We start from the raw sequence: 24,936 nt of genomic DNA on the forward strand, positions 1-24,936 counted from the left end.
ACCCTCACTCAGTCCAGGAGTCCTTTAGCTCACCTCAGCTCGGCATAAATTTTACGGTTCAAAGTTATGATGGTTAAGGGGCTGGCCGAGCTCCCATGGCCGAGCCGAGCTCAGCAATGTTTTATTTTTACCAAGTTATGATGGTTAAGGGGCTGGTCGAGCTCCCATGGCCGAGCCGAGCTTATCGCTGTTTTATCCTACCAAGTTACAATTTTATCAAGTGTTGGGCCGAGCTCCAAGAGTCCATCCGACCTCTCTCAGCGTGACCTCATTGGTTTATTATTTTACTAAGTGTTGGGCCGAGCTCCAAGAGCCCAGCCGACCTCTCTCAGCGTGACCTCATTGGTTTATTATTTTGTCAAGTGTTTGGCCGAGCTCTGAGAGCCCAGCCGACCTCTCTCAGCATGACCTCATCGGTTTATTATTTTACTAAGTGTTGGGCCGAGCTCCAAGAGCCCAGCCGACCTCTCTCAGCGTGACCTCATTGGTTTATTATTTTATTAAGTGTGAGGCCGAGCTCCAAGAGCCCAGCCGACCTCTCTCAGCGTGGCTCGAATGGTTCATTATTGTGTTAAGCGTGAGGCCGAGCTCCAAGCGCCAGCCGATCCCTCTCTATTTGGCCCCGCCGAATCATTGTTACGCATTACGACCGAGCTCTAGCGTCCCGGCCGACCTCTCGGCACGACGATCAGTCTCCTATTTTGGGACTGACCTAAAAATGACTAGCTGATCCCTCACTAGAGACGGTAATCATAACACAATAAAGTATAAATTAAACTCAGCACAAATTTGGTACATATTGGTGGGAGGCTCCTGATCATACATCAGGAGGAAGGTTCTCCACAACCTTCTTGGCGTCCAGGAAATCGGCGGAGGTCCCCTCCGGAGGATAGCCAGCTTCTCTAAACTGGGCCACGGCACCATCGAAGCCTACATAAACGAAATTGAGGGCTTTGTCAGCGACGATGTCCCAAAACTCCTCGGACTTCAAGAAACCCTCCTTAAAGACCTCAGACCCATTGGCGAGGTCAGCTCGTGCTGAAACAATTTCCTGCTACGCCACGTTAAGTTCCTCCTTAACGGCCCTCATCTCCTCCTGGGCAGCATCCAGGCGGACCTCAGCCAAGCGCAGTTCGTTCTTCAGTTTCAGGGTCTCGGCAGCAAAGCCCTCCCGCATATCCGTCTCCTTCCTCTTTGAATTGGCCCGTTCCTTCTCCAGGGCTCGGTTAGGACAGCGAGTTTGCTCTCAAGCTCGGCAGAGGTTGACTGGAAGGACCTGACGTCCTTGGAGGATTGCTTGCGGAAATTAGTAGCTCTGAATGCCACCTCGGCATTCAATAGGACGGCCTGCATAGATGATATGTTAGCCAAATTAAAGTAGCATAAGGAGTCGACCTAAAGTAAATTACCTCAGCACTGGCGCTAGTGGACCTCCTGACAAGCTCAGACCAGTCTAGCCCATCTAGGAATTCTGCGTCAGCCTTCGACGCGATGTCCCGGAGAACAGCTCCGGCCATAGGAGATGGCCCTGCCCCAACGATGCGCAGGTCCTCTCGGTACATGTCGTACAAATTAGTGCGGCAGCGGAGGACTTGCGAGGAGGTGGCTGACCTCATCTGCCGAATTGGCAAAACGTCAGCTTGGATGGGGTCATGCTCCCCGCTGCTTACCGATTGTCCATGAGAGCGGGGGGTCTCGGGGGCTCGACGCTTCCGGGAAGAGCTCGGGGGAACCGTTCGAGTCTCATCGGTAGAAACGACAGTGACCTCCGCATTGGCCTCAGCAATCACGGCTTTGCCCTTATCCGCGCCAGCCGAGCTGGCCTTCTGTTGCCTCCGGGCCTCAGCCTTTTTGATGAGGGCATTCATGACTCTGGCAGCTGAGACAAAAAGAGCGGTTCAGTAAAAAAAAATGAAAATGAAAATGAGAAGAGAAGCTTGGGGGATCAGCAGAGGCCGGGCTAAAATTCCATACCCTCGTTGCCTTGGGATGTGACTTTGGCCGAGCTGAGCCCATAATAACTCAAGAGGTCCTCGGCTAAGAGCGTGGGTGTATGGAAACGCCGACCCCTGATTGCCCCGAATGGTCCAAGAAAGGTGCTGCTCTTACGAAAGCTCGAGAGGGGACATGAGAGCTCAGGAAGAGAAACCCTCCACTGAGAACAGATGTCCCACTGATCGGAGGGATGAACAAAGAAAAAGTGGTTTTTCCAGTGCTTATTAGAACTCGGGGCCCCTTCGAAAAACTGACAGTTCGGTCGAGCTGAGAAGTAGAAGGGGCCCTCCTCTGACCTCTTAGGGAGGTAAAAATGGGAGAAGGAAATAGGGTCGACTTCATAGCCTAAGGCTTTGAAAAGAACTACACAATTACACAAGGTACGGAAAGCATTGAGGGTGAATTGGCCGAGGTGAATTTGATAAAACTGGCTGAGCTGCTGGAAGAAATGAGGAAGGGGAAATCGAAGGCCAGCCTCTAGTTGGTCCTGATAAAAGGTATAGTAGCCAGGAGGGGGGCTGTTAGCTCGCTCCTCAGAGTGAGGGAATAGGAAATCATAATCAGCAGGGGCGTAAGAGATAGCTCGGATGAGGAGCTCATCCGAGACATCCAGCCACGAGGGATGGAGCTCAAACCAAGGGTCGGACGTCCTGATCGGCTCCTCGGGGTAACTTAGGCTGAGCTGGTTCAGGGCTGCGCCATCATCACCAGTAACAAGGCGGGGGCTGACCCCCTCCGTCTCAGGACACGCATCTGACCCCGAGAGGACCTCCGCAAGGGGATCATAACGATCCACCTCTCGGAATAGCCCCTCGGAGGTCGACAGGGAAGAATGGGCGGGGGAAACCATAATAACAATACCTACTAAAGATCGGGAGAGCTAAGATATGGGTTTGAAATTATGTTGGAGGGTCGGAGCCGAGATGAGGGATCGAAATGTAAAGTTTGGTCGAGTGGGGTTGGATGGTATTTATAGAGGGACCTTGAGGAGATCGGACCGTTGATTTCGGGTGACGTGGACGGCTAGGATCATCTCGAGAAGTGTGCAACTAGCCGTTGGCTTGACAGGTGGCAGTGACGGTTCATATTTAGGTCGAAAGCCTACAAGGCCAAAAGTGGAGCGCCTCGGCCCTGCACAAAGCTCAGAACAGTCAAAAAAGCCAAAGACTTGGCTCGGCTAAAGGTTTTGCCCCTCACAGCAGGACAACCAGCACGTTATCACAAAAGGTCAGCACAGTCCAAAAGCTTTTAAGCTCACTATAGCCCAGGGCTGCCCAGAGCTCACGCAACCACGAGCCACTGATTTATAACGTCAGCTCACCCAGCCACTCGGTCATCTTAAGCTCAGCACAGTTCAATGATCTTGAGCTCAAAGTAATCATGGGCCACCGAGAGCTCATACCACTACGAGCTTCTGGTTTTCAACGTCAGCTCGACTTGGGAGAGGGACTCGTGATACCCCCGGATGGAGGATGGGCTCGGCTCGCTCTCGATAGCCTATCTCGGGGGAAGCCCAGCACTCAGAGGAGCACTTGAAGTCGCCCATGGGAGGTCATCCGGGAGGTCATCCGAGCTGACCTCCTAAAATCAGCAAGTCCGACGATTGGAGAGGGTGGCCGACCTCCCATGCCGACCTCCCACGCCGACCTCCCAACAAGAAGCCGAGCCAACCTCCGACATGGCGATATTGGGACGATTGGAGACGTGTTGGCCGAGCTCCCGAGCCGAGCTCTCTCAAGGTCTTGGCTTCAGGCGGGCGCATACCTGCGAAAGCTCTTAATCAGATATTAAGCGCGTAGCCCACGGAGATCAAAGCCCGGAAAGGTAAAAGCCCATTAAAAGATCTAATTAAATCTGGCACGATATCTAAATCAAATCGGGGCAGAATCTAATCAAATCTTCCGAAGATTCTGAAAATCTAAACCTACCAAAACTAGGACTCTGGGGTTCACCTATAAATACCAGGTTTCATTGACTCTTATATTCATTCAATTTTCACGTATTCACATTCTCTCTGCACACACATTACTCTCTCAGTTTTCCGTTCTCTGACTTGAGCGTCGGGGCTGCGCCGGAACAACCTTCCGGCCCCCTTCTAACACTCTTGTTTGTGTTTCTTGATTTCGAGGTGCTGGATATGAGCTCCACGGATGACGTGCCGACCTCCCAGCCAGCGTACCAAGGTTTGATCCGAGCTCCCCAAGCGAAGATCTGACCTCCCAGCTAGCATCACCGATTCCAGCAATATCATCCTGCTTTCAACTTCCATTCCCTTTCCACGCTAGAGATTTGAAGTCAACCTTAACTCATGACACAATCTTGTTTGACATAAATTTATAGATCCTAAAATCACGTCGTCGTGGGGATCGAGCAGGCGGTTATCAACTCCTACCCGAAGTTTGTGTTCTGGAGGAGAAATGGAAACGGGGGAAACGACACCGTTTGCTCGATTTGCTTGTGCGATTACAGAGAGGCGGAGATGCTGAGGATGTTGCCGGATTGTAAGCACAGCTTTCACGTCACGTGCGTGGATGCCTGGCTAAAGCTTAACGCTTCGTGTCCCGTATGCCGGAATTCTCCATTGCCCACACCGCTATCCACGCCGTTGCAGGAGTTGGTGCCACTGTCTCAGTACTCCGATGGGCGGAGGAGACAATGAAGGAGGGTGCATTTGGAAATTGAAGAAATATTTGGGCGTGGGCAGCCATTTTAGTTTTTAGTGTGATTGGAAACCGCCGGTATTTTACTTGGTGGATGCAAAGCTATAATGTTCTACTAATAGCGTCAAATTTTTATTTATTAAATTTTTGCATTTTTTATTAGAATTTATTTGTTATAATGGTTAATTATAATGTGTTGATTTTAAATTTTAATAATATTAGATTATTTCAACAAAATTGTAAATTTTATTAAAAAAATTTCTAATGAATATTGATATAGAATTTTTTAAGACATTATTGACATTTTAATTATCATGTTTAAAAATATTTGTGGAATAAATTAATTGTTGTGAGTAAAATAATATAAAATATTTTGAAAATATTCTTTTTAGTGTAGAGTTTAAAGTCAAGTGGTTGGAAATAAATCTTGTATTTTTTGTATGAATTATATTATCTGTTTTTATTCATTCTCAAATTTTCTTATTTATCAAAAAACTTATTTTATCCAAATATATTTAGAATACAAGTTTCAAATAACTAGTTGTAATATTAGTGAAATTGGTCATAACTAAAATGTAACTCGTGGGCTCGTGCCACCAATTATTTCGAAATGACAGGCTTGGATATGGAAAGTGGCATGTTGCATGAAAAAGCTAAACCAAGGGATGCATAATGGTCTTCAACTTGTAGGGTATAAAAAATAAAACGAGACAAAGCCCATTAGATAACCAGCCCATTGTACTTTTGAAGTGGCCCAATGGGTTCGGCCCGGGAGCTCAAACGACGAGATTATGGAAGTATGGGAAGTCGGCTAGGATGAGCTCCCGGATGGCCTTCTAACGAATCTGGATAAATGGAGTCTCGGACAAATCCCTAGATGATTTGACGGATTCAGGTGAATGAGACGACCTCCTGATGAGCTCTGGTAGTTAATATGATCTTCCGAAACTCTCTGAATATTAGGTCCGAATTTCCGCGGGCTATCGAGAGTAGTCCGAACCTATTCTCGAGATATCAAATATCTATTTTGATTTTTGATAGACGAACCGGAGTGAAATATTCCGGTCAGATTCTCCAATTTTGGACATTTTGTTATTAATTTAATGGACGGTCCCAGCGGAGGAGAATGGACTCCTTAACGAGCCCTCTCTAACAATACGAAGTGTGTATGCCTTCGTAGATGGATTTCTGGCCTTATCAAAGGACGCTTCAAATTTCCAATTTTGATTCGTTTTTTGAACCCTTAGGCTACGTAGCATACGCCAAATTCCAAGCTAAATCGTCCTACTCTAGTGGGCATGAATAAGCTTTGTTCTACTGCTTTATTTTTTCACTAAAAATTTACACTTGTTCGGTTCTGATTTCCGACGGATTGAAACCTGTTTTAAATTTCTTGATTAATTCCAATTTATTGATGATAACGAGACATGATTGAAAGGTAACTTTAATGCCAAATCGGCCTAAATTGTCAACTTTATATGAGAAAGATTGGGAAGTGTAGTTGCATTTGAATTTCCAAGCCTAAATCATGTAATCCTTTTCTTGGCCCAACTCATGACACCCTACTTTATGTTCTTAATTTTAAGTTGACCAATTTTTCGGACAAAAGATAAATCTGCTTCTTTCATTTTTATTCGATCTATTACAAATACAGAAAATATTTCTCGTCCAGTTCATCTTTTGTAGTAGGTGCAAATACTGTATCATATTATGCATACATTTTGGGCTTTCCGGTCATTTCAGAGGAGCAAAACATTTGTATATTATCCCATAAAATCAAACAGGAATTACTCCATGTGACACCCAAAAGCAAAAGAAACAAAATGGTCCCAAAATGAGTGGCCATGGATTAATATTTGCAAATATTCATCGTGCCATGTTTTAATTTCTTGTGTTTGTTCTCTTGTGTGTACTAGATATCCATGTCTCATATCTGTAATGTTAAGTTTGTTTGCATTTGCAGCACTTTCATCGCTATTGAAAATGTATACACAATCGCAATCCATTGAACCTAAACTCGAACAAGAACATGTGTCACGCGTAAACCACGAAGATGTGAAAGACCACCTTGGTTAAAGTTGCCCTACTTTCTGTTGCAGAAGCAAAAGTCGAAAGTCGCTATTTTAGACATGATTTGTTCTTTCTGATACCAATGTCTCTGGTCCCTGCTTTGAGCCAAATAGTGTCTTTGTTCTTGCCAAGTAAATGTTGTTTGTCTAGATTAATTGGTGTAAAATTTGGCAGAAAGAGATAAATCTTCATTTGAGGTTTCTGTTCAAGTTCTCACATCAAAGTCATTTAACCCAAACTCGCTGAAATCAGCTACATTTTATTAATCTCTCATTCGTTTTGCTCCGTTCCAAATTTAACTATCCATCATCCGTGATAACTCAAGCTACATACGCGTCACTATTGCTAGGAGTTTTGACATTTAGACTAATATTTTCTCAATATTTCCCGCGGAACAAATGTTAACAAACTTCTTCTAACTGACGACATAATAGAGGGGATTCCGTGAAATAGGAAGGGAATCATGTCAAACCGATCTGTAAGTCATTTTCCTCTTTATATTAATTTATTCTCGTCACATAGTTTTCGACTAAAGTCGAGTCATTGTTCATGGAGTTTGGTCCAGATAAAGATAGAAGAACATCTAGTCATGAGGACAAGTAGGATGTCTTCGAGGGTTGGTCCCCTCAATATAATCTTGTCTAATTTCAGATGCATTTATCATCAAATTAAAGATAATCTTGACTAATAATCGTGTTGTTTCATAAAAAATGGATAAAGATACAACCATGTGTAACGAGGATAGACGAATAAAAAATGGCACAAGAAAACATAAAATGATGGTGTTTTTATGGCTTATTATCGTAACATTTTTCCTCATGGTCCTCTTTGTCTCTCTCTAGTTGTTATCTTGTACTCAACTTGTGTTTCTTTTGCTTGCACAGCCGGGAATCCTTTTTTTTTTTTTAACAAAAGATTATAATTTTTGTAAAATTGTTGTGATGATTCATGATATTGTAATATACTATTTCTTTCTGAAACTCCTTTGCGAACTAAAAAAGATGGTTAGATGTTGAAAAATGGACAAAGTGGGAATTGACCAGAAGCTCTTTGTGAATTCTTGGTCCCAAATTTCCAATCTTTTCTCTCTAAAAGTATTCATTCTCTGCCAAAATTATTTTTATTTTTTAACAAGTTATGATCACGCAGATCTTTGCGCACCCATGAGTTGATTGAATAGGAGTCCTTACATCATGTCTATATGTTATATACATGAAAAGGAGACTTGATTTATAGATGTACGTATATCGATGAAATCGTGGTTTTCGGAGCTAAGAATCAGATTCAACATCAAATGTATCAGAATTAACGTCAGGATCTTCAACTATTACCTCAGTTACCGTAAATTGCATCACATGCAAAACCAATGCTGGTGGCCCAAATTTCATTTTCTTTGAATGAGCTTCACGAAAAATGAATAACAATTCCCACAAAGTAACAAAAAGAGAGAATAGAAACATGTGAGGACCCTGTAAGCCGAAGATAGTCTAATCTGTTACGACATTTAATAAGAAATTATTCATTTTTTTTTAACAAATTTCTCCCAATATTAACAGTGGGAAGATTTCTACAACGGATTTTATTTTTCTTTTTTCCTTTCTTTTTGTAAGTTCTGGGAATAAAGTTACTGGTTAAACCAAGCCGTAAAACAAGAAGGGCCGAAGATAGTGTTCTACAAGCATTTTCTTGTAACACTCCTGCTTTGCATTTCTTGAATCTCTTTACACTGATCTCCTTCGCGTTCTTGTTTCTTGCCCCCTTTCAATTTTCTGAGATATTGGAAAGAATGTTATATCAATCAAGACTTGACAAAAATCTGCAACTAGAAAACTAAAACATATGAAGAATTGAATCAGCTAAAATATGTAGAATTTTTATTACCTATTGATCTTTTACAGTATAGAATTGCTTCATGGATTGAGCTCTCAACATCACACATACTGAGAAGATTACTAGAATTCGATGGACTCAAACGAGGTGAAGGTTGCGGTGAACTGCTCAAACTCTTGACCCTTTTAAGCGCATGGTAAAGATCAACTTTCTTGCCAATTTGCTTGAGATCATCCCATTCAACAACCGAATAAGCCGAGCTTGGTCTAGGTGACGTCTCGAGTGAGTCCCCCCGGCTTTGAATTTCATTCACTTTTCGTTCAAGATCATCCACTCTATTGCTTTTTCTCGAGCACCCTATCGTTTCGAACAACGGCTTCACAAACCCAAAACATTTTTGTATGATCCTTTTAGATGATTTCCTCCATCTCCCCAGCATGTAATACTGGTTCTTGTCAACAACAAATGGAGCACTACTTTTTGAAGACGAAACAGGTGATGGCGGGGTGGATATCAAAGCCTCTTTAAACACTTCGGGTTTTGATCTGTCTACAAACAAAGGCATGATATGCCCATCTGAGAAAATCTCATCGGCATGAACTAGGGACACAGGAAACGCTGTGACAGGAACATCAAAGTTGAAATTCTCCTCTTTTTCTCCCAATCTTTCGATGACTCGAGGCGTAAAGTTGCTGAGAAACTCGTCAACAGAAGATGGCTTTCTGTCTATCAACCAACTGTATGAAAAACTTTCAGTCGCTGTTAGTGATTGAGAATTCTCCATAGTGCAAAAAGAACCAAGTGCTGTGTAAGTAAAGCAAGGATGAATTAGGGTCACAAAATTAAATGCTTTATATATTGATATTTCGTTGGAAATTTAAGCGAGAAATGCTTTGAATTGACTTCAATACTATAGCCTTAGTTCATGGTAACCCATAACTATTTGCTGCATTATATATGGTAATAACTAAAGTTAAGCAATTCCACATGGCATGTTCGATGGTTATATAACAAGAATCTGGTAAATCGAACTTTAGTCTAGGTACACGCTTTTATAACATATCACGTTTAAAAAATAACTAAAATCGTCAAAAAAAATAAAAATATCAGAATAAAACCGAAAGTTCAACATATAATAACAAAATCACATAGATAACAAATATACACGTGAAAAAATGTCTAAAATTATAAAAAAAATAAAAATGAAAGTGCAATCAATATATAATAACAAAATGACATATATAGCAAATATACGTTACCAAAAAACATTTTTCCCTCAATTTTATAAGCTAATAAAAATGGAGAATCCGCGCCAATCAAGGGACCTTAATTAAATGTTCCGAGTGAATAATGTTGTTTCCATACAAAAAGTCAGAGGTTGTCAAATCAATTTAGCATATATATATATATATATATAGCAAAAATTTGAGTGAGACGATCTCACATGTCGTATTTTGTGATATGGATATCTTATTTGAGTCATCCATGAAAAACTATTACTTTTTATGCTAAGAGTATTACTTTTTATTGTGAAAATTGATAAGATTGACCCATCTCACAGATAAAGATTCGTGAGATCATCTCACAAGAAACATACTCTATATATAAAACAACCTACCTTATCTTATTCATCGACCATTGTTAAAAGTTTTTTTTAACTCAAATGTTATATATCATAGTTTAAATCCTTAAATAATGGACAATATCGGGCCCTCGAGATATTATACGACTGACCGATATATTAATTAAGTTGGTAAAATTTGGGTTTTTTTTTTAATATATTGTACTTTTTTGAGTCGAAGGTACGGTGAATTTGTGAATTGACAAAATGATAGAAAGAGATATTTTGATATATAATGACTAATGAACGTATAATTTAGTTGTCAATATGTAATCAAAGGTTGGATCAATTATTAAACAATGTATTAGTTTCAGGAGATTTAATTATGTGAAAGATTGAATCAAATTGGGCCAAACATTTAATGTAATGTAGGAGAAGTTGCCATTTACATGCTTCCAAAATTCAGCCTACCATTGTATTAAAAAAAAAAAAGTCGTAGCATAAAAAAAGGAAATTGTATTTTTTTTAATCTATATCTGCTTTTTTATGATTTTGGTCATATATATAAGCAAATTTAGTTTTAGTCCGTTAATGTTTTTTTTTTGAAATTTTAGTCATTTTTTCATCGTGAAACTAATGTACGCCAATGCGGCGCTGATGTGTGTAGTCTTATATCAATACTCCAAATGAAAAATGAATACTAATTCAAAAAATCGAAAAATACAGATTAAAATTGAAATTTGATAATATAGATGATCAAAATTGCACAAAAACAATAGGACCAACAAAAAAATTAGCCTAATCATTCCTCACAGATTAATTATACATAGTGAACCATGCACACATATTGATTTTACATAAAAATATAATTAATTGTATTTGAAAATTAACTAAAACATTAGCCATTGAAATTAACTGATTGTAATAATCTAGTATATGCATTAAAATATAGTTAATAATTAATAAAAATAGCCGTAGTACTCAGAGTTTAATGTCTCATGCATATATAATTTGTATGAAAAAATAATATTTTTTAGTTTAGTTTTTTTTTCATATTCTGGGTTTTGATCCACTATGTTTTCGAAATTTAGTTATTTGCACTAACTTCAATTTTTTGGCTTTCAATCTTATTTTGCTACATTGATGATGTGACACCAAAAAATGCAGCCGTTGAATTGAAAATTGCTTATTTGTTCAATGTCGTGTTAGCAATTTTACCAAAATAGCGAAAAAATAAGATCGTAAAAACCCAAAATTTGAAATATTAATGGATAAATATCTAAAATCGAATGAATTAATGAACACAAAAAGTTATTTCCCTTCGCACCTAACTATGTTATTTTTCCTTATTTGTTCGTATGAATCGCATTTAATAACTTGAAATTGTACGCACAATCCAAAATAATTCTGGAGTACCACTGAAAGATTAATGATTTATGTCGGGATTTTTTTTATAGTGCAATTTTAATTTACTATTTAAATTTTTTTTCCCTAATCTTGTTATATATTTTAGCAAACAATTATAGATAATAATAATTATTATTGTTTTATTATAGATAAATGTACGAAGGTGTAATGTTTATATATTTTTAATAAAAAATTTAAGTTTCAATCCCAAAAATATTTAGTATTAATGCGGGTAACGTCCCATGCAGTCAAAACAGTACTCCAAAAGGCTCAATCTTGGTGATGACAGGACTATTGTGAAAGATGAACATATTCCATAAATCTAAAAATAAGATACACAGACATATATGATCCACTCATGTTGAAATATCAAAAGAAAATCTAAGCAATCTATAATGTCCACTTCCAATCCAAAATATAAAATTTTGATACGATGTTCATCAAACATGTTCATCTCTGTGTTCACCGCTGAGTCGACACTCACCTATTTCACGTGATGAATTAAGCATATCAAAATTGTGCGAGTGTTAGCTCAATGGTGGACACAGATGTTGACACGGATGATGGACAACATTATATATCGTTCGGAAAATATCTGGTTCACACAATATTATATGATTAATAAGAATATATATAGGTGACATGTACACTCAAGGTAAAATAAAATCCAATACTTTGGCATCCACCACTTATGCTGCTAGTGGTCACTGATTTGAACTTAGAATCATCGCACGATTGTAAGAGCAAGGTCTTGTTCTTTTCACATTAAATATGCAGTAACAAATTAACGAATACTTGTAAATGGAAAAGGAACAAAAGAGCTGGAGACAAGGGTCCCTAGCTGTTGGTGTGAAACCCACGTACTAAAGCAAATAATAGCGAACCGAACCTACTAGGTTTTCAACCAACATCCAACTATTGACTTGTCATTTTCATCTGGCCGGACTAGCTAATAATTGTTTGTGCTGATATTTGTTTCTGTTTTCATGCTCGAATTCACACTAGATCAAGGGCTGTCAAATATATATAAATTTTTACAGTTTTTGGACATGCCAAGGAGTTGCTATCGAATCTTGTCCTTCATAGGATTAATGGCCTTATAAACATAAGATAGATCGAAGAGGAAAGATTGTGTGTTGTTAAGCAAGTTTCGACTGACTTCAGGGAGTAATTAGTGGTGGGGAAAATACCGAAAATTTCGGTATACTGCACATGTCATACCGACATATACCGAAGAAACCGAAATGAACAGTATACCAAAATTTTCGGTACGGTATCATAAAATTTCGGTACGGTATGCGGTATGGATTTTAAATGTTTTCGATATTTCAGTATATACCAAAATACCGAAAATTTCATTTATAAATTAGGGAATTTTAAGATTTCAATTTTTATTTTGTTGTGTTGGGCTTCAGATATTTCGGTATACCGATGCCGTGCCGAAATTTCGATATACCGATACGGTATCGGTATAAATATATTCATTACCTAAATTCCGGTATATCAATATTTCGATAAGGTATCCGATATTTCAATATCATATTTTTTTTACGATATACAATTGTTTGAAAAACTCGGCATATCGTACCGAATAACCCCTAGGAAAGTTTATATACTGAAATAAATGCAATCACATCTACGACATATCGTAAACATCAAATTATAAAGTCATGATTGACATGAATGCAATAAATCACGCATTATATACAATGACTTCAAAAATAAAGTCACTTAACGCATAATCAAATAATGTGATAAATCATATAAATTTCTTAAGCCATGATGATTTTTACAGTAAACATATTAAAAATGATTCTAAACTCAAGAACTTTTAAATCTCCAATTTACTACAGAAATAGAATAAATTATTCGTGAAATCCAGTCATCTTATTGCCCAATAAAATATAACCAGGACATAAATTCATATTTCATTCAATTCCTCGATTATATTTAATTAGAATCAAAATTAAATTACCCCATAAAATTTCAATAGGACCCAAATTAAACATGTGTAGACCGAATAGCGCAAGGGTGATCGATCGTCAGTACTGTAAGATTGCATGGACAATAAATGGCTCTTGACAGACTTTTAGGTGAATGAAACATTTATTAACCAATCCCACATCAGAATGAGAGAGATTCCAAAATTATTCAAGTATAAGATGTGTAGTTGAGGATGACTTAAAAATTTAATAGATATTACTCATATCATCAATATTCATTTTCTTTTCGAGAGCTCATCAAATAAAAACTCTAAAGTCAAAGTTTTTAGAAAGCGTGTGAGTAAGAACATATGCACGCTAAAAATACCAGTGTTGATATAGTGAGTATAATCGTCAAATCTGAGACATTACAAATAGTATCAGAGACGAACTCTTCTAGTGTGGTGTGGTTCGGAGACAAACCAAACAAAAGCTGGTGGGCATGTGACGCCTTGAACCGAGGAGGGCGGGGGGTGTTCGTCGTTATCATGAGGTTGCACGGATAATGAGTAGCTTCTAACAGATTTTTTGGAGAAAAGAACATAAATGAACCGATCTAACACTGTGATTAGAGAGACTATCAAATTGTTCAGCTACGATACTATGCAGTTAAGAAATGTTTAAAAATTTTGATATATACTATTTTTATAATCAAGGTTTTTATTGTTTTCAAGATCTCATCACATCATTAAAAAAAAAAAATCTCATCACATAAAAACTGCAAAATGAGAAGTTACTTAAAGAGCATATGGATAAGGATATAAGCACCGTGCAAAGACCAATATTTATACCGTGAAGATATTCGTGAAATTTGAGTTGTCATAAATCGATTCTCTCAATACAATTATATACGTCATTAAATCAAGAAACCGATAGAAAAAGGACAATGGCCCATATATAAGTAAACTATTGGCGCAGAAGAAACCCATCGAAACAAAATCGTAGGCCCATGAGGAATTAGGGAAAGATAGAAGAAAAACACCATCCATCATCGGCGTCTTGTCTGAATGCCGCCGCACGTCTTATTCATGGGCCACAATTCATCCGGATTTTCTTTGGCCAACAACGTCACGGCCTCTTTCGGGCACAACCACAGCCCATGTTTCCGGTTTCCAGCAGCGGAGCAATGGATGGTTGTATATGAATACGGAGAAGCTTCGTCGCTAATTTAAGGCATTGCCTTTTCCTTTCTATTGCCTTTTTTTAATAAACATCGTAGAATTCCAGCAGTGGCATGGACAAAGACAGCGGGTATAACTATCGATGGCTTTTAAACGACCATGACTACCGTGAAAAACATATTTCCTGATGTTTTATCTGCCAAAAAAACAAGTAATCATTCGAGCAACATTTGACACGTATATTAAAAATATGATATCTTAAATCATAAATTAAGATGTTTTTGGGAAAATCGAGTTATCGTCACTCTAATACCACTGTTGCAAAAACAAATATAGAATCAATCATTTGATATACCTACTCTGAAAGTTTGACTTTCCTCGGATCTTTGAACTCGTCTACAAACTTTTTTTGATCTACGTGAATCTTGTTGGCTTTCGATTACTACTAGATCAATCTAATCAATCAAGACTCTAAACCCTATGAAACGCTCGTTATGTTCCAAAAGAACGAAAGGAAACAAGAACGAGAGAGTTTTATACGAATAAAAAAGAGAATTTTATGTGATCTTATGTTCTGATTTCTTTCACGTGTAACTGTTTTTTATGAGCTTTCTGAAATATGGATATATCCTGGGTTGTTGGTCGTAAGCACAACCCATAAAAACTTACAAACTAGAAAATATGTAACTGACCGTGCAGCAAACTTTGGCCAAGAACACCTTGACGGGTTGTTTCAGTTCTTTACTACGTTTAAATTTTGAATTTTCTCAATGTGCGGTAGCACGGGTTTCACATGTCCCAAGCCTGCTCAAGCAGCAACCTAAGGACGACCAAGACTTGTTGCTCGTCTAATAGTACTACACAACTGGCGTTCAAAAGTTCTCTAATCATATCCTCGGCCTATAAAGATGTCGGATCATTAAATGCTTAGTGTGAAGTATGTATTGATTAAACTTGATAGCCAAATTCGTCAATCTAGTAGTCGAAATGGTATCATGCTTAACTTTCAATGCCTCTCATAATTGTGATATTTTTCGAACTTTCTGATCAAAGTGTCTTGCATGCAACTTAAAATTGTAAAGAGCGTATCCCGATCCAGCCACTTATTATACTCATCTATATCGCGACGGTATTGGTTTGTTGGTCTATTTTTTGGTTCAACTGGCTTAGACGTGGATTTAATAAGATGATCTAGGCTTATTTTTACTTTATGAAGCACATAAAGCATTTTCTATGCCACAACATAATTTTGATCATATAATTTTTCTTGAACATGAAATCAACAAGTACTACTGGAATATCTATTACCACACAAAAATTTTATTAAGTACTTATTCATAATATATTACTTATAATAGTATCCACAACGATTGTGTGAATGGCACAATGGACATTTATTAATATATGAGTAGGTCTAGTGTGAGACAGTCTCACGGATTTTATCTGTGAGACGGGTCAATCCTACCGATATTTACAATAAAAGGTAATAATTTTAGCGTAAAAAGTAATATTTTTTCATGGACGATCAAAATAAGAGATTCGTCTCACAAAATACGACCCGTATATATTAAATGGACACCACATATAAGATAAATGTCCAACTTTAATTATACTACATCTCCGCTCCGGGCATGAAATCATCTACGAAGAATGTTACGAAAAAATCATGGTAATATAGAAAGAACCTAAAATTTAGGAAATGTTGTGAAATGCATTGGATCAGCTCCCAAGTCCCACGCTTTTAATATCGCAGAAATAGAAATTTAGAAAATTCACTTGGAACGACGTCGCTTCTTTGGTTTCCCCATCTGTCCAACCCAACTAGCACAACTACAACGCACTTCCCGGGGTTGCTTCTGCGACACACACTTCAGCTGACCCACCTACACCCGTTTAATATCTCGCTTAACTCCAAATCTACGCTGTTGACGTTTCATTCCGGCAATTATTGCCTGATAAATGTGTTTCTGTATGAGTTCTATGAAGTAATTTCTGTGTGATGATAGCTGTTTGGATGAGGTTTCTGCTATTGTGAGTGCGTTATTATTATTATTTTTTTGTTTTGGTTGAGTTTGAGTTCTATGGAGGTGGAGAAAGCTAGGATGGGGAATCAACCGAAGACGTTTGATGAGGTGTCGATGGAGAGAAGCAAGAGTTTTGTGACGGCATTACAGGTGATTCTCTTGCAATAATGATAATAACTAGTGTTACTCTTATCATATTTGAGTTTTTGGCTGGAAAATTTTGATCAGATCTGGGAGTAGATTAGTATATGGATGTGAATATTTGTGCTTGCCTTTAGTTTGACTTCATTTTGTCTTTTTCGCTTCTTAGTTGACAGAAGGAAAGTAAATTTGAGTCAGAGTTCTGCGACTGGATTTAGAGTTGAGATATGTAAATCACCTTCGTTGAGTTCGATTCTCTTCAATTTTTTTGTTCCCTGTATATTGATGATTATTTTGGTGCAAAATTGCATGTCAGCGATGGGAAATCCAGAGTTGTGTAAATGGGGAAGTGTGTACTGTTCTACATCGCGTTAGTAGATTTAGGTGATGATTTTCAATATTGGTGATAGCAGTTGTGCTTCTGTATGATATCCGCGTTCTGCGTTTTTTATGCTCATGCATGGGTTCTATACATTCACAATTTCCACCACTTTAGCAAAGGGTTATTCACTGTTTATCATGGCTCTGCAGGAACTCAAGAACCTTCGGCCTCAACTGCATTCTGCAGCAGAGTATTGCGAGAAATCGTATCTCCATAGTGAACAGAAGCAAATGTAAGACTTCAACAGATTATCTTATGTGATATTGCTCAACTTTGTTTTTTCGGAGGTCTTTCCGTGTTCAATTGGTTGTCTTTGGCTCTTTTTTATTGAGAGTAAGTAAAGAGTAAGTAATGGAGAAATGTGGTGCTCTTCTGATATTTAATTCCAGATAGCGTATTTCATTGGATCATGTATGACAACTTTTTTGGACCATGATATCTTTGTCTTCCTCTTTCCTTGGGAAAGAGAAGTAATGTTACTTTGCCACATGAATTTACCTCTGTGTATCCTCTTGTTGTTTATAAGGGTGCTGGATAATTTGAAGGACTATGCTGTAAGAGCTCTTGTCAATGCTATTGACCACCTTGGTACTGTTGCCTACAAGTTAAGTGATGTTTTGGAGCAACAGACATTGGAGATCTCATCAATGGATCTGAAAGTCACATGCCTAAATCAGGTAAATATTTCTATTATCTTACTGAAGATTTCTCTAAAAGTTGATCGAGGCTCAAATAAGTTTTTTCTTTTTAAGCAACTTCTAACATGCCAAACATTCACGGATGAAGAAGGTCTTAGGCAGCAGCAATTATTAGCTATCATTCCAAGGCATCACAAACATTACATTTTGCCAAGTAAGATGAATGCTTGCTTTGAATACTGCTTGCCTATTATAAGATTCAAGTGCTTTGAGCCTCTCATCAAATTCTATCTTTGTTGATTCTAATCTAGACTCTGTCAACAAGAAGGTGCACTTCAGCCCACAGATACAGACAGATCCTAGGCAACCTATGCAAGCAAGAGGTCTCCTTTATCCTTCAGGTGGTTGATTTCACAAGTGTTATAACTTCTCTTAGTTATATAGAGCTTGTAATAAACTAATAATGTTATGTGTTCAAATTGCCTGTTGATTTAGTTGCTTCTGCTGCAACTACTCTCTCTTGGCATTTAGCATCAGAAACCATATCAACCTTGAAAGGCTTTCCACGTGGTATCATGAGGTTAGTCCTTGAAGTTTTTTGTCCTGGTTTTGACTAAATAAAAATCTCTCCTATCTTTTCATGAAGTTGATCCAGCACGAAGGATGTGTAATATTTTCCTACCCTTGCAGCACCGAGGACTCGAAAACGAGTGGAAAAACATCTAGAGCAATCAACTTATCTGGTATGCATAAACCATACTTTTCAGCTTTGCTGTGAATCTGACTAAAAGATGAGAGATTTTAACCTTTCATTACTGATTTTGTGAAAACTTGTTCCTTGTCAAGTAGATACGAATGACAAAGCTTGGATGAAATCCATGTCCGCTTCTACCGTGGCTATGCAAACACTGGGGGTTACACGACGGGTAATATCCAATTTCTATAGAAGTCATTCTTGATTTCTTTCTTCATTTGATGTTAGTTCATCTGAATGATGGTAAATCATGAACTTTGGTGTTTCTTGTATAGCTTTTTGCCGATTTTGTCCAAAACTGTGAAACCGATGGAAAAAATTTATTTTGCAGGAGTCTTTGGAGGGCTCCAAACCTATACCTCCGTTTAGATCCTTCGACATTCCAAGGGAGAATGTTCGCCCACGTCCACCTGGTCGTAGCAAGAGCGTACTTTCAGCTTTCTTTTCGAAGCCAAAGACCCATCAAAAGTTGAAGACAAATGCATTATTTCTAGGATAGTATCACTTTCGCCACATATTTCACCATGTTGGTAGAAATTTGTTCATATTCAACGTGCTGCTTTGTCATTTCTTGGTCAAACATTATTTAATTGTTATTTGTGGATTAATCAATAAATCATCAAGTGAGAGATGTTTGAGAATTCTCTTGAGCAGAATACAACAGTCCCAAATTCTCCATCCCATCTTTGGTTCTTCTTGCAGCTCTGGCACTTTAAACCAAAGTGCGTGTTGTTTTCAGGTGAGCTTCTCAATTCAAACAAGCCCGTTGCCTGCAAGAGTGGATTTAAAAGTTCATCTGGAGAAAAATGATTTTTTCCGTAAAAAAGATTATACATAGACCCTACAAAACAAAAACTAAGATTAATTAATTCATGATTTTTTATTGTGGCTAGAAAAATATTTCAGCATATACTAAATATTTTTTCTTTAGTGTCATGTATAAATAAATAAATTACCAAAAAAAGGAATTTACTTGCGGTATTTTTTTAAAAAATCGAAATCACGATATTTTAATATGATAGAAATTGAACTGGGCCGGTAAGAAAGAAATGGTTTGGCCTGATACTAAAACCTTCTGAAAACCCCTTTGTTGAACTATCATCGATTCCGTCTTCGCTGATCATTGTAAAGATGGGAAAAGCTAAGAAAACCCCCAAATTTGCCGTAGTGAAGAAAACCATCTCCCATAAAGCAATTAAACAGTAAGATTTCATTTTTATATGCGTTTGTCTGATCACAGTAATGATTTCTCTGAGGATTGATTTTAATGTACTTCATGTCACATTCTTCAGTTACAAAGAGGAGGTCTTAAACTCTAATAAGAAAGACTTGAGCAAGGAAAATCTTCCGAGAAATGTGTAAGTACTTTATCTAATTTGTGAATATTTTTATTTCTATGTTTTTGTTATAAGATATACAGTTTTGTTCGGAAGTTTCTGGTTGAATTTTTTGAGGTGGTGCATTATTTTGACTGTTGGCCTCAGGTTTCATCAGCTCTTTTCTTCAAGCACAACACTGCTTTGGGTCCGCCATACAGAGTCTTAGTTGATACTAACTTCATTAATTTCTCCATCCAAAATAAAGTGAGAGCTAGAAGTTTTCTTCTCTTTCTTGTAATGTTAAATTATATATTTTTTCTGGATTACTGAGGATTGGGAGAGATTCGTGATTATGTGATTAGATTCTTTTTTCCTGTACGTGTTATTTCGTACAGTAAGTGATGATTTGGATGTTTGTTATTTGGATTCGACAAAGAAAAATATTCATAGTTTTTGGAGGGATTTTAGGCACCTTTTCCACTTCTGTACCTGGCTACTTGAGAGAATAGAGGCTTGCGTTGCAGTTCTATCATTTGGTTTTCCTTTATGTGTATCTGTCATGCTGTCTGAAGCCATGCTGTTGTGTATCATCTTATTTGTTTTATGGGTTGTCGGTCATTCCTATCCAGTTTCTAATAGTATTGTGATAATCGACCTACTTTTTTAACCTTCCATTTGAATCTTATGCAGTTGGATTTGGAGAAAGGAATGATGGACTGCTTATATGCAAAATGTAAGTTCTGGTGGATGAGTTTCTTCAATTGGTGCATGTTTCTATCCGTTTATAATAGTTGCTAATAAATTGGGTTGTAGGTTTATATCTGATAAAAGAATGTCTATTTATCATAACGTGCGACTTAAATTTGCAGTCATATGATTCTGTTGTTTTTAATCAGGGCTCATCTTTTGTTCTCTATTATACACATTGATGCAATCATATAACTGGCTGTTGTTTTTGAACTCCGAATCTATCCTGAATTGCAACATACTTGCTCTATCCTTCCGTTTGACTTGTTTTGTTGAGACTTCTGAGTTAGCATTTACTGTCCATTGTCAGTCCTGTTTACTACAAATTTAAAATTTTACCTAAAAATATAAGGATGTTGTCAGATACCTGGTGTATCAATCATGTATATCACGAAGCATAAGTACTCCATTGAACGGCTACTCAAAGCAACAATTGGCAGAGGTAGGATCGAACATTGAAAATACTTCTCCTTTTATTCATAACAAATCGTCATTTAGATCTGTATACTCGTATATTTGGATCTTTTGTCTGATTATGCTGTACGTTTGGGTTCTGTGCAGCTCCACGATACTGATTTATGACCGAGGTTTGGACGTCAAAAGTCTCCGGTTCTTGTTGTCGATGTGAACAAGTAGGAGCTTCACAGCAGCCTGGGAACTTGTCATTTGAGGTGGCATTTGTTTGAAGCTTGCTGATTTCAACTCAGATTACTTGTGAAGAAGTGGTGGTGTTATAAAATGATATGCTTCTGGAACAAGCAAGTTCCTTGAATTTTTAAGCTCCATTTTGCAATATTGATGTAGAAGTTGATCTAGTCTGGTCAGAACAGATGAATGAAATTTCGTTTCATTCCTGAACGGTGAAATAAGTTAAAGGCTTAAATCCAATCTTTGTTGGTTGGATTTGAGAAAGACCTCTATCAGAAATTGGGAACTTTTTGATGTTAGGGCGATGGGTCACAACTGTAACCGAGTTTCTGTCACAAAGGCTGAAACACCAGTTCTTCCCCAATAAATATGAGCTTCGACCGACAAATTAATTTTCTTATCGCGAATTCTAATTGAATTTTTATCAAATCTTATCCGGCACGGCTTTTTTATATATCTGGTAAAGAACTGAAGAACAAGGGCTAAAAATATGGGCCTAGGTGAAAACATGGTTAGATTAAGTCCATAGAATATAAGATCGGCCCAAAACAACTCAATACTGTATTTCGAGAGGCCATATTAGTTATCAAGCCCACAAATTTTAAATTTTTTACTCATTATTCCCATTTCTTCACCTGCTAGCTCTCTGCAATGCGGTTCTCGATGGAAATATTTCTTGCGAAAAGGCACTGATTTGTGGCGAGACATTATTTCGCCGATGGAGACGCAGATTCTGGAGATTAACTTGATCTCAGCCCAGGGACTGAAGCCGCCTTCAACTAACTTGCGCCGCTTGCAGACCTACGCCGTCGCCTGGGTTAACCCCGCCGCCAAGCTGAAGACCCGGATCGACTCCCTTGGTGGTGAAACCCTACCTGGAACGACAAATTCCTATTTCGCGTCTCTGATGAATTTATTTCTGGCGATACGTCCGCCGTTTCTGTTGAGATCTTCGGTGTCGGGTATATTAAAGATTTCCTCATTGGAACGGTCAGATTTCTGCTTAGCACGTGTCTTAAGAAAATGGATCCCATCAGGCGCAGTGGCGGAGGAACCCCTTCATTCACCGCGGTTCAGATCCGCCGGCCGTCGGGTAGATTCCAAGGAGTTCTCAATATTGCAGCCGCGGTTTACGATTCGTCCGAATGTGGAGTTCTGGATAAGGTTTCGGCGGTAAGTTTCCGTGAACTGATGGAGAAGAAGGAGAGCGAGTCCCGGCGACGGCGAAGGCTGAGCCGCGCCGGGTCGAAGCAGAGCTCCGGTGGTGAGTCTTGCGACTTCTCGGACAGCTCCGACTCGACGGCTTCAACGACCTTGAAGGATTGGAATTGCGTCCAGGAAAGGGCGGGAAAGGAGAAAGGGAACCAATCCAACGGTGGGGGATTGCTTTGCGGTTTGGTGATGCAAAGTAAGATTCCTTTCTGTCCGTCGGATAGGGATCTTGAGTTATGGGCAGATTCTTTCGAAGAGAATGGCTGATGGACGTTCCGGATTCGCGAATGAGAAATTGACGGCTGAGATTTTATAAAGTAGCGGCGGACAGTTGTACTGAATTTGGAAAATTTTCAGTTGGCCGTTTAGTTCGAATAAACCAATGGTTATAGACACATCAAGATTTAATATTTTTTAATAATAACATTTTTATTTTTAAAAAATGAAAATATTTCTTTTCAAATATTGAATATATATAGTCTTTTTTTCAGGGAAAAAAGAAAGAGTGAATTTTGTTCTTCAGAATATATAGAATCATCCACTCATCCAAACTAAAATTTCTTAGCTTACAAAATACAAAATGAGTTTTTGAATCAATAAATGCGAAGATAATTTATGTAAGCTTAATTTCTTGTTTTTCGATAATTTAGCTTGATGGTGAGTGAAGTGGAAGAAAATTCAGAACTCGAGCATTGAAAATTTCAAATAAGAACATATTTTATTCAAATTTAATGTATTAATTAAAATATTTATAAAAAGTAAATATTTATGAAGATATGACGTTGCTTGTGTTCTTGAATCTGAATCGGGTGAAGCACACATCTTCCTCCTATGGCAAAATTTTAGTATGCGCCAACAAATGACGATATCTTCCACCATCTTCCAAATTTTTGTTAGGTCACCGAAAGATTCATTCCATTCCATAAATTAGTTTATTGAATTAAAAAATAAACTAAAGGTAAAATAATGAACTTATTAGTTATGGAGACATAATGAAATTGAGTGTATGCATAATGATAACATCAAATTCTAAAGTCTTTGGTATACACTATGCAACTTGTTTTTGTTGCCGATTTTCTTGATTCTTGTTTGCATGTTTTGTCCGTGCATGGTATATCTCGTGATTAAACTTTTGATTAATGAACTTATATTTACCAATTTTAAAAAAAAATTCTAAAATCTTGAAAATAGGAGCGAGGATAAAGAAAATTTTTTAATATTTAATGTAATTTAATAATGATATGAGGGTATGGTTTTGACCTTGAAACCATTCGTATCGATTGGAACTGTTGGATGGATTATATGTTCATGATTTAAAAAAATCTTATCCAAGATTTAAATTTTTAAAAATAGTATTTAAGTGGACGAATGCTACGAAGACCCGGCAAATCACAATCACCAATAGTACGACCACACACAAAATAGTTCTTCTGTGAGACGATCTCACGAATCTTTATCTGTGAAACGGGTCAATTTTACCGATATTCACAATAAAAAGTAATATTTTTTCATGGATAACTCAAATAAGATATTCGTCTCGCAAAGCCACATATATATATATATATATATATATATATATATATATATATATATATATATATGTGTGTGTGTGTATGTGCGCCACACAAGGAAAGTTGGTAGTCGTGAGTGAATAAAAATGGCAAAAATAAACATCAAATATTGAGCTTTGTCTCTTGAGAATACGCAAATGTTATATGCTTCCCTGAATAACAATAAAATAAAGATTATTTATTTATTCATTCATTGATATTGCATCTCATGTGGGTATTTTTTCTTGTCAGTTTTGTTGATCGAACGTGGATGCTTTTTTGGCCAAATTACTTTGTATTCTCAAAGAAAATAAAAGGTAAAACTGGAAGTGTAGTGAGAAATGAGTCAGTTTTAATTAGAGAGAGATTTTGGGTATTAAAATATTGGGTTTTATACATTTTATTCGAAATGTTCTGAAGAACACACTAGCTTGCATGTTTCCCTGACAAAAAAATGCTTAAATTTTTCCCACAATTCAGTACAGTACTGTGGCCTCATGTATCAAGAAATATGCCATCCTAAGATTAAATTAATTCATTTTTGCTCTAAAGATTCGACGGACACTCACTGTAGACGATAAATGACATTCATCTATCGGATGTACAGTTTCATCACATTTAAATAGGTAGACATCACCTCATATTTGTTCACGTAAATGCACATCGCGTGTGTGTCCAGTCTTATCAAACATATATATGATTTAAGTAGTTTGATATTTCATGCTGGACTTTGAATCAATCGAGATTGACATTATTGGATGGCATATTCCTATAGCTTCTTCTTCTTCTATTCTCCTTGCTGTTATATTAAGTTAATAATATTAAAATAATAAATGACTATCAAATTAACTTAATAATAATGAATAATCAATGCCACTCCAAAACCTGATCATAA

General features: G+C 37.6%; 4 protein-coding genes and 1 long non-coding RNA gene across 6 annotated transcripts in view; 3 read left to right on the plus strand and 2 right to left on the minus strand.

Annotated features, from left to right (window-relative positions):
- Positions 1-24,936, minus strand: part of LOC142513968 (uncharacterized) — a 103,663-nt gene that overhangs the window by 61,327 nt on the left and 17,400 nt on the right. The window lies entirely within an intron of this gene.
- On the minus strand, positions 8,124-9,517 carry LOC142520234 (putative membrane-associated kinase regulator 6). The gene is made up of 2 exons (XM_075623240.1): positions 8,607-9,517; positions 8,124-8,494 (listed from the first exon to the last, which is right to left on the minus strand). The coding sequence occupies exons 1-2, from the start codon at positions 9,337-9,339 to the stop codon at positions 8,487-8,489; spliced, it is 741 nt and encodes a 246-aa protein (XP_075479355.1). The 5' UTR covers positions 9,340-9,517; the 3' UTR covers positions 8,124-8,486.
- On the plus strand, positions 16,385-19,206 carry LOC142553014 (protein ABIL1-like). Its single transcript, XM_075662986.1, has 9 exons — positions 16,385-16,800; positions 17,323-17,405; positions 17,700-17,850; positions 17,926-18,025; positions 18,123-18,212; positions 18,307-18,391; positions 18,502-18,554; positions 18,661-18,737; positions 18,897-19,206. The coding sequence occupies exons 1-9, from the start codon at positions 16,708-16,710 to the stop codon at positions 19,062-19,064; spliced, it is 900 nt and encodes a 299-aa protein (XP_075519101.1). The 5' UTR covers positions 16,385-16,707; the 3' UTR covers positions 19,065-19,206.
- LOC142553019 (uncharacterized) lies at positions 19,311-21,446 on the plus strand. Of its 2 annotated transcripts, XR_012821893.1 has the most exons (5): positions 19,311-19,767; positions 19,858-20,148; positions 20,575-20,617; positions 20,995-21,073; positions 21,193-21,446. It is a non-coding gene; the product is annotated as an uncharacterized LOC142553019 (long non-coding RNA). The 2 variants fall into 2 exon arrangements; XR_012821892.1 differs by having other exon boundaries at positions 19,858-20,617.
- Positions 21,998-22,758, plus strand: LOC142514016 (uncharacterized). Its single transcript, XM_075619748.1, has 2 exons — positions 21,998-22,269; positions 22,317-22,758. The coding sequence occupies exons 1-2, from the start codon at positions 21,998-22,000 to the stop codon at positions 22,756-22,758; spliced, it is 714 nt and encodes a 237-aa protein (XP_075475863.1).

Source organism: Primulina tabacum, chromosome 1 (assembly GCF_025594145.1).
Source record: "Primulina tabacum isolate GXHZ01 chromosome 1, ASM2559414v2, whole genome shotgun sequence".
NCBI classification, from domain to species: domain Eukaryota; kingdom Viridiplantae; phylum Streptophyta; class Magnoliopsida; order Lamiales; family Gesneriaceae; genus Primulina; species Primulina tabacum.

Coding starts and splice junctions, on each gene's coding strand:
- LOC142520234 (XM_075623240.1), bottom strand. CDS start 9,339: ATGGAGAATTCTCAATCACTAACAGCGACTGAAAGTTTTTCATACAGT.
- LOC142553014 (XM_075662986.1), top strand. CDS start 16,708: ATGGAGGTGGAGAAAGCTAGGATGGGGAATCAACCGAAGACGTTTGAT. Junction 16,801..17,322: donor GTTTTGTGACGGCATTACAG/GTGATTCTCTTG, acceptor ATGGCTCTGCAG/GAACTCAAGAACCTTCGGCC. Junction 18,555..18,660: donor TAGAGCAATCAACTTATCTG/GTATGCATAAAC, acceptor CTTGTCAAGTAG/ATACGAATGACAAAGCTTGG.
- LOC142514016 (XM_075619748.1), top strand. CDS start 21,998: ATGGAGACGCAGATTCTGGAGATTAACTTGATCTCAGCCCAGGGACTG. Junction 22,270..22,316: donor AAGATTTCCTCATTGGAACG/GTCAGATTTCTG, acceptor GGATCCCATCAG/GCGCAGTGGCGGAGGAACCC.